Here is a 10,557-nt window from a genome sequence, read left to right as displayed (position 1 = left end):
CAATTTACAACTGTAATGCATTTATAACAGTAAAGCCACATGTACTGCTGTAAGGAATAAGAACATCTAGGTACATATTTTTTCTTGACAATACATTAAAGCCAGAAACATAAATAAAAATAACAACAATTCAGAATCTTTATAACTGTTATAATATCTGTACTGCAGCAAACATGGTATTCAAAATATCAATCTATGACTGGACAATGAAATAATGCAATTCAAAGATGTATCAATGACTATGTATTTTCAATATGGCTGCAGGTAGGCATATTATCATCTGCAATAAAGCAAAGAAATTATAGTTAAAAATACAATAATTGACTAATTATAATAATTTTCTTAAGTAAGTTGTATACCTCTTATCAAAGATTTACAAATATTTCTTTGTAGACCACATTTGTAGTTGTATTGCTTACTTTTTCATCTTCATCCATAATTATAATCTGCAACAAAACAAAGTAATTACAGTTAAAGATACAATAATTGACAAAGTATAATAATTGGGTAAAGTAAGCTGTATACCTCTTATCAAAGATTTTCAAATATTTCTTTGTAAACCACATTGGTAGTTGTATTGCTTACTTTTCCATCTTCATCCAAAATTAAAATTTTTAGTCCTTGCTTTGTTGTGACTCTAGAAATTGCTACGTACAATTGTCCATGAGTAAAAACTGGGCGAGGAAGATAAAGTCCAACTTTAGAAAGAGTTTGTCCTTGACTTTTGTTTATTGTCATTGCAAAGCATAAGGATATTGGAAATTGCCTCCTTTGAAATTTAAACGGGATGCTGGAATCAGAAGGTGTCAAGTTCATTCTTGGAATGAAAATTTTGTCACCAACATTTTTCCCTGTTATGACAGTAGCAGAGATAACATTCTTTCCCAAATCATTAACTTGCAACCTTGTACCATTGCAAAGACCATTTGCTTGATCAATGTTTCTTAAAAGCATAATTGGTACGCCAACTTTCAATTTAATCCTATGATTTGGAATCCCTGAACATTTGATATCATTTAGAAACTCTTGAGTAAACCACTCACCTTGAATTTCTTGATCATCATCAGATTGGCAAGGAGTGTCTGAACTTAAATAAATTTGTTCTTCACCAGGAATCAAAGATAAAATGAAGTCATTTACTTGTTCAACACTATCAATTGTAGGGCAAAGTATAGCACCATCATCAAAGAAGGCAGGATTCATGATATTTTCAATTAGACCACCATAAACAAATTTCACTAAAGAAAGTAAAGGTGTTTCACTTTCTAGAATTAGAAGATCTGTTGGTATTGAAATGTTGGCTTCACCACTTTCATTGAAATTCATATTTCCATCTCCAATTTTAAGAATCCAATCAGCAAATTCTTTTATATGTATTGCACTTTCATTAGAAACAGCACATTTTAACCTCATGTTTTGTGATAGCCTAAGAACTGTGCAATATTGCCACAAATCAGAGTAATTAATTGCTGAATTGACAATATCATACCTTGATCCCTTTCTTACTACTGGCAAGATTTGTCTAAAATCACCGCCCAAGACAACAACCTTTCCACCAAATGGTTTGTCAGCATTATCTTTATTTGTAGCTCTCATAATGTCTCTCAATGTTCTATCAAAAGCTTGGAAACATAACTTATTCATCATAGGAGCTTCATCCCATATGATAAGTTTTGTTTCCATCAATAGTTTAGCACGAAGACTTCCTTGACTGATGTTGCACGTTGATTCATCATTGATTGCTAGTGGTATGCAAAAAGTAGAATGAGCAGTTTTACCTCCAAGAAGCAATAAAGATGCAATACCACTTGAAGCTACATTAAGCGCAATCATTCCCTTTGCTCTAACAACAGCTGACAAAAGTTTCCACAAATATGTTTTTCCAGTCCCACCATAACCATATAAGAAAAAAAATTTCCTACATCTGAATTCACTGCTGTCATAATTCTTTTATAAACATGTAGTTGCTCATTAGTGATTAACTGCAATAGAGAGTGATGTAGCTTCTCCATTTCTTCTTTATCATAATTCAATTCATCAATAATGAACCTGTTATTAAATTTGAATGAATGACACAAATCAGGTTGAGGAAGGGAACTATAATCTGTTAAAGATCGCCCATTGGAGTTTAGAAGTTCTTCTACTTCTAGAAGACACAGATTGTGTAAATCATGTTCTTCCATTTGAAAACCTAAAAAAAAAATAACATGTCATGAATAAAAAAATATGGAATAAAGAATGGAGATTATTTATATTTACTACCTGGTATGTTCAAGTGTTTCCTTCTTTGGTATAGGATACCATCTGCCAATAAATTCCAAGTTGCATCCCAAACAACTTTTGGCTTTGACATTGTATTCATGATTAACAAAGACACAAATAATCTTCTAAGTTGATTTCCAGATGCAAGATGGCTAGCCTCTTTAATAGCATCAATGAATTCTTTGTCATCTGCCAATAATCCCAATTCCTGGCAAGCCTCTTGGTATGTAGAGAATGTTTTACCATTAATTGTCTTTATACTATCATGATTAATACAACCTTTTTGTTTTGTCAGTAAGATTCTCATGTAATAGCATTCACCCGATCCTGGAGGAACATATGTCAGTCTTCCAATACTATAACCCTGCTTTCTTGGTTTCCATTTCCTTTGTTGAGACATCCAAACAAACTTTGTTGGAAATTCAGCATAGGTCAAGTTCCTTCCTTCCTCATATTTTTTGTTAGCTTCAAACCAAGCTAGAAACATGGTATTGATGTTGTCATTCCTCTCCAATACATCATCAATTCTATCATCATCTTTAAACAAAACTGTTTGCTGATCTTGTAGGTGAAAAGTTAAACGCTGAACAGCAGGCCATCTATGATGGATATCAAATCCAAAAATTCTCCAAACTGCTTCACATGGAGATAAATATCCACAATCATAATATCTTTTAATCTCATCAACAATACGGACTTCTGTAGAATCATTCTCTTTGTCTGTAATTTTCATTGTGGCTCTATCAGGACCTTTGTTGACGTATTTGAACAAATACTTGATTGAGTTTGATTTGTTGCAATATTCTGTATTAACATGAGCTTGATATCTCATTAAGAGAAGAGGACTATAAGGCACAACATTTCCATTACCTAATTTATGTCCATTTTTCAACACAAATAAACCATCATCTCTACGCCTATATACAGGATATCCATCCTCATCAATTGTAGTTTTATGTCTAAACTTTTTAGGAAAAAATTTCGAACACCGACCTTCTTTCATGCATGGTGAGTTGAATCTAGCAGCTCCGCACGGACCATGTATCATATATGTTTTAACAGCCTTTGAAAGTTTTGGATAGAGATCTGGATGAGGAAGTTCAGCAGAGATTACTTTATCTATGTGCTTTGCATTTTCTAACTTGTTTGAGTCACTCAACCATAATAATATATGAGCATGTGGCAGACCTCTCTTCTGAAATTCAACTGTATACATACCTATAATTTGAAGATAATAATTAGACAAAACAATTTTAGGTAAAAAATCAGAATGATGGAAATGTAGTTTCTGTACCTGCATTGACTTTGCCAAAGAAATTATTCTTCTTGAAATCTGTCATCATTTGATCTAATTTCATTTTAAAAACTCTACAAACAATGTCTGGCCTATCTGAAGCAGTTAGACCTCTTGATTTTACAAAATCAAGAATTTCAGGCCAATTGACATTACATGTGATTGTTATAAACAAATCTGGATAGCCATACCTCTTACAAATGGCCATAACATCTTGGCAATTATTGAACATGTATCTCATGCCACCTGTAAATGAAGCTGGCAAAACTATACGCTTTCCAATGGAAGAAGGATCAGTTTCACCTTTGTTAACAGCTTCTTGTAACCCATTTAGAATATCAGAACGAATGAGTTTTTGATTATTTCTTATAAAAGAAAACCTTTGAGCTTCAATCATCGTGTAGGTATCCACTAAAAATTGTTGAAACAATCTACGTGAGTGTACAATGTTACCAAATTCAACCTTTCTATCTTGTATTCTGAATGCAATGAATTCTCGTAAAGAAATTCGAACTCTCTTTCTACTTTGACCATATCTTTGACAATCTCTAATTGGAATATCCTCTTGATAACCATCCTCTCCATATGGAAAAATCAAAGGATATTGCAGAGGAATGAAACATGTATGAGTTTCATGTAGTCTTGTCAACTGACCACAAACTTTCTTGACAATGATGTCTCTTCCTACATCTAAAGTGCTCAAATCACCAACTATCAATGCTGCGACTTCATCTGCTATTGGGGTATTGTATACTCTAGGATCCTTACAGCGATGTCTAAATAACCTCAATCCAAAATCTGATTGATCATCATCATGTATCAAATCTCTTACTCTTCTGAATGATTGAGCAAGAACATTGTGTTTGTCAATCATGCTTTTCAAATCTTCTATCAATGATTTATCAAAAATGGATTGTTGTATATCAGACCTGTAAAATTACAAAAGGATAAATAATATACACAATGATTCATAAAAATAATAATAAAGTATGTAGGCATACCCAAAATGACTAACTCTGTTTGTTATTTCATTTTTTGTGTCATAAATATATAGTTGTGCAAATTTTGGACTTGATCCTTTATCGGGCAATAAACTTCCTATGCGATGGTAATTTTGACCACTAAGAATAAACTGAGGAGGACCACATCCATCATTGATTGAGGAATGAATCTTCGCACCAATTGATGTAAATGAGAACATGTTGTTGTAGCTTCTTATGTACTGTAAGAAATGTTGGCTTGTAGTATCTTCACCTTTCAACAACTTTTGAAGCAATTGAGGAGGTTTCTTTAACAATGGAAGTTGGACTTTTCCCTTTTGAAAACAAAGAGAAAAATCAACTTGTTGTAATCTTTTGCATTTATCAGATCTTTCTTCGTACCACAATTGAGCTTCACAATAGGGACACTCAATGGAACAGTCCCCTACATCAACATGTGCTAAGTACATAAAAAAATATGTTATTAATTAAAAGATTTTTATATTTATATGTACAATATAATAATATAAATTGGGTAAAAAGTTGTATTCAACCTTGAACTTCAGCTCTTGAATACAAATCAGAGGAGAAATGCCCAATAAGATAATCTGATATAAAATAAATAAACAATTAATAATAAAGTTAAACAAAAAAATATTAATCTATTTTTTATAGTCAAGCATTATTGATTACCATGATTCTCATCTTCATCAGAATTGTTGTCAAAATCCAATATCTTTGAAATAGGTGTAATAACATCATGAAGAGAAGGCTGCCCCAATTTTACAGCTTCTAAATATTGAGATGATTGACTTGATATTGCACTGGTATAGGATTGTAGCTTACATATGTCTAAATATTGAATTAAGCATTAGCAAAATGAAATTGTAACACTAAAAGTAATTAAAGTATTCAAAATAATTTTGTTAATAGTACAAATTACCATGACTTTGGTTCTGTTCGACATCAAAAAGATTAACAACTTCAGAATAAGAAGAAGAAGCCACAGAAGCAGGAATGAAGGTGCTACCAGCAAATTTTTGATCTAAAATTAGATATAAAATGATGATATATTAGTTTCAAAATTGGATTGAATTAACAGAAACTTGGAATACAATTTGGATTGTTACCTTTGTTGTTAATGTTGGTCTTGTGCAAAATTGGACCATTGGTGATTTCAATTGAATTACAAACCATTCCAGATCCAATGGAGGTAGAACCATGAATTTCTTTACATGAAATGTTAGAAAATATTAATAATACAAAAACTATTAAAGGAATTGAAATAAAGATAAAATAATATCAGATTTATCAGGCCTATTATTACTTTTTTCTGCAATCTTCTGATCCCTAATAACTTTCCTTCTAGCTCGTGCATTCTTATAATTACGTTGGTCAATGTCTGCAAAAAAAAAATTATCCACTTTAAAATACAAATATTACATTAACTATAAAGATGAATGACACATTCTGCCTTTCAACTTCATTGTTGGGAATTTCAGTGAACAAAACTTACCACGACATGTCAACTCCAACAATGGCTTTCTATTTGAAGATTGAATTGCTTGAGCATGTAGGTTTCTATCTTCACTGACATTAAAGGAGTTGTTGATAGTTGGAGTAATATTTTCATTCCATACTGCTAAAATGGTTCAAACTGTTAAACTTTAGCAGTAATAGATGAAGTTGATTTGAAATAAAATTATTAAACAATGTAATCCAAACTGTTAAAATAATTGCAATCCAAGTAATAAAATAATTGGATCTGTTGCATTTTTTTATGAATACCTAAAAAAAATATTAAGAGGTGTAGATAGTGATTACAAAAATCTGTATAATGAGAAAAACGTTTTAACAACAAATGAATACCTCAAGAAATTTATTTTACCTGAGGAGTTCATCATCATATTTGAAATATTTGTTGACACAATGCTCTTCCTATTTCTTCTTCCATTTGTTGATAGATTTCCATCCATTTGTTTATGTTTGTTTATGCATACAATTGTTGTTATGCATACACTGTTATGTTTCCAGAAGTTTATACATACCCTTGCTGTTTTGTTTGTTTACATAGTGAAGAGAAGTTGAAAAAAAATAAACATTTTGTTGGAGGATGTGTTGAATATAAAGGGACATAGTCAGTTTTCCACGCTGAATATTCCTAAGGTAGATAATGTAAGTACAATCTTTTTATAAAAAAGTACAACCAAGTCACTAATATGGAAACTGTAACTTCTGATCAATATCTGTGACAGCGTACCTTTTGATATCCAATGTCCAAATTCATGATTTGCAGACACTGATATGCTTCTGTTCAGGCTTTGCATCTGTGCTATAATACCTTATTGGACCAACACATAAGTACTATGCTTGATAATAGTCAACCATAAAAGTAGAAATTTGTTTATACATTTACTTTACAATGAAAGTAATGGAAATAATTCTTGAATCATTCATGAAAGAAAAAGAATGAGAGCTTAATGTAATTTATTGACAAGAAGTTTTAAGAACAAATGAATAACTCAAAAAGTTTATTTTACCTGAGGAGTTAATCATCATATTTGAAATATTTGTTCACACAATGGTCTTCGTTTTTCTTCTTGCATTTGTTGATAGATTTGCAGCCATTTGTTTATGTTTGTTTATGCATACAATTGTTTTTATGCATACATTGTTATGTTTCCAGAAGTTTATACATAGACTTGATGTTTTGTTTGTTTAGACATTGAAGAGAAGTACAATAAAATAAACATTTTGTTGGAGGATGTGTTCAATATAAAGGGACATAGTCAGTTTTACACGCTCAAAATTCCTAAGGTAGATAATGTAAGTACCATCTTTTTATAAAAAAGAACAACAAAGTCACTAATATGGAAACTGTAACTTTTGATGAATATCTGGAACAGCGTACCTGTTGATATGCAATGTCCAAATTCATGATTTGCAGACACTGATATGCTTCTGTTCAGACTTTGCATCTATGCCATAATACCTCTTTCGACCAACAAATAAGCACTATGATTGATAATAGTCAACCATAAAAGTACAAATTTGTTTCTTCATTGAATTTACAATGAAAGAATTTACATTGATAATAGTCAGCTTAATGTAATTTAAATTGTCCTTTGATAAAAAATGAATACACGTGCTGTTCAACTTTTTAAAACATAAATACAGTACAACTTTGAGAGTAACAAATTAAATTTATTTCATTGAATTGTTTTGAGATAGTATTACAATACAAAGATAACAGAATTATAATGTTGGTATTACAATACAAAGATAGTATTACATTTACAACTTGAATTCCGTGTTATAAATTTGGTAAAAAAATTAGTTTTCTTAATAATTTTGATTGATACAAATGAATATTCTTTGTATAACATTAATATTAAAATAAATCTAAGTTGTAATGATGTTTTTTTCATAAATATATATAAAAGTAATACATAACTATAAAAAATATTTTGAAACATGAAAATAAGTAAAATAAAAGTAAGTAAAATATTAAAGTTCAACAAAATTAGCATACGGATAATACTTATAGATATAGCTTCTACTTATTAGAAGCAACAAAATGACGATAGATAGTCTTACAAACCAAAACAAAGCAAACTTGCTTCAAAGTGAAAACCAAAAACATAAATACCACCTAAAGTTCATAAAAGAGAAGTAAGATATTAAAAGCTAAACTCTTTTTTGACATAGACTTTTATCTTCTTCTTTCTCATTTGGTTGTGAGCTGCAAAGACAATAACATCCCCTTCTTTCAACCGATTGAATATGCAAAAGTCCTTCCATCCCTTTCCAATCTTAGTGGACTTCTTAGGTGAATTACGCACCAAAAGCTTACACTGAACAATGCATGTGTTGGTCGATCCCTGCAATTCCAACCTCTTGAATCTACGTTTGCGAACATAAGCTGCAAAGTCAGTTGGTAGGTCCTGCAAAAAATTAATAGTTAAATAAATAAAAACTTCTATGAAGTGGATAGAATATAAAAACTAATATAAAAGCAAATTGTTCACCAGATGGCTAGCTTGGCTTTGAGATTTTGTCAATTTCACTCTAAAAAACTGTTTTGATCGCAATCGATGTATGTTTGTCAGAAATTTGGCGGCAGTTGAGATTGCAGTCATGCCGGAGAATACAGTAATTTGAAATGTTGAGTTTCCAACATATCTGAATATGATTTGATGGATATGCTGCAATTTATAGAAAACTCTTAGGCTAGACCAACCATCAGTCAGCAATGGATTATTAACATCCATATTATAAGTTAACTGATGGCGATTCCCTTTAATATCTTCCAATTTCCAAACAGGTCCTAATTCTTTAGCAAACATAGCAACAAACATACGATCAACATGACCGAACTCCTAAAATTCCAATGGTCAACAAAGAAAAAATAGGGTCAATAAAATTTGAAAAAATGACTGTAATAAACTGAATGTAAGGAAATATTAAACTGATAATGAAAGAAAGACAGAGAATACGTCAGATATACAACAAAGTAAAAAAAAACTTTGCTTGCGGAAGTAGAATTTTGAAAATTTAAACTATTATTGGAAACTTAAAATTTTTTGATAAGACAAAAAAGTTTTGTAACGAAGAAGAAAAAAAGAAGAAAAATAAATTGAAATATAAAAAGCAAAAAGAGATGCATGTTTGATGAAAGAAGAAACAGTTAGACAGAGATGAAAAGTGAAGAAGAAAAAGAAAAAGCATAGATTTAAACCATTATAAAGTAAAGTTTTGATTTTTATGTAAAAAAACCCAAAAAAATAAGGGTTCGAAGACTGTTTCAAAAAATGAATGGTTGAATGAAGCAAAAAAATGTACAGTGCATTTGAAAGGGCTCATTTTGAAGAACGAACATATATTTCAAGTTCTTGTAAACAAAACATACCTGATTATGAACAAAATGCATTGTAGTGAACCTTCCTAAGGTTATTCTGGCAGACACAGGGACAGAGGTATCCATGGAGGGTGAAGGAGACGTATCCATGAACGGTGAAGGAAAGTGACCGTTCTGTTTGGTTGATGGATAATGAACAAAACTTGATGGATACTCAACAGTTTTATACATAACAAACACTGTTTCAAATTCTAATTACTTAACCAATAAAATTTATTTCTTTAATGCTTTCATATCTATAAATTAACAATTCAAAATAAAGATTAAATAAAGAACATTAAATGAAGTTTAAAGAGTCGTATAAAAAATTAAGGCCAATATAATATTAAAAATAAAATAATATAAACTTTAAAAAATTAAAAGAATAAAGATTAAATTAAAAAAAACAATTTGTAAGTTTAAAGAGTAATATCAAAATTTACGTAAAATAAAATATTAAAAAATATATAATGTCAAATTTAAAAAAAAAAATTAGAAATTTATAGATGTTGCTAATTATAATTAATAGTTGAAAGAATAATACAAAAAATTTAAATACATCAAATAATAAATAAATAATATTTAATACAAATTTCAAATATTACACATTCTTTAATTAGTGATAAAATTTAAATTTTGAAACAAAAGTAAAAATTAGAATTTCAAACAGCAATACAAATGGATAATAATCAATAAAATGCTAGTTCTTGTATTCATGAATTACAAAAGAAAAAATTACAAATAAATTCGTTCCAAAAAATGAAATAAATTAATTGATGGTGTAAATTTTCAATGAATGACGGATTTTGTTTTGGTTAATTAGAATTGGAATTCAAACATTTATTGTGTTCAGAAATGATTTTTAAATAATAAAATGTAGTCAAAACATGCAGTATAGAGCAGACTTAATCTGTTTGATGTAGCTAGCATGATAGTGTAGTTGACACAAAAAAATAATATCAACACATTGAATTTAAGCTAGCAACATATCAACACACACATCAAAAAATAATAGTACATGTATGTAACATAAAATATATTTTTACGAATTAATGATTGCTAATATTGAAATGTAAACAAATGCTGAAAGACTAAAATCTTTTAAAAAAAAATACACATACAAA

At 29.8% G+C, this 10,557-nt stretch overlaps 1 protein-coding gene across 1 annotated transcript; it reads right to left on the bottom strand.

Moving 5' to 3' along the window:
• Positions 1–531: 531 nt before the first annotated feature.
• LOC114180583 lies at positions 532–9,544 on the bottom strand. The gene is given in 14 exon segments (XM_028066894.1): positions 532–1,916; positions 1,919–2,191; positions 2,263–3,480; positions 3,557–4,485; positions 4,558–4,996; positions 5,091–5,144; positions 5,230–5,388; positions 5,480–5,581; positions 5,667–5,765; positions 5,864–5,938; positions 6,053–6,175; positions 8,390–8,480; positions 8,565–8,915; positions 9,446–9,544. Coding segments are annotated over 14 exon segments (5,397 nt in total).
• Positions 9,545–10,557: the final 1,013 nt, after the last annotated feature.

This window comes from Vigna unguiculata, chromosome 4, assembly GCF_004118075.2.
Source record: "Vigna unguiculata cultivar IT97K-499-35 chromosome 4, ASM411807v1, whole genome shotgun sequence".
NCBI classification, from domain to species: domain Eukaryota; kingdom Viridiplantae; phylum Streptophyta; class Magnoliopsida; order Fabales; family Fabaceae; genus Vigna; species Vigna unguiculata.
This window is presented reverse-complemented; position numbering and strand designations above follow the sequence as displayed.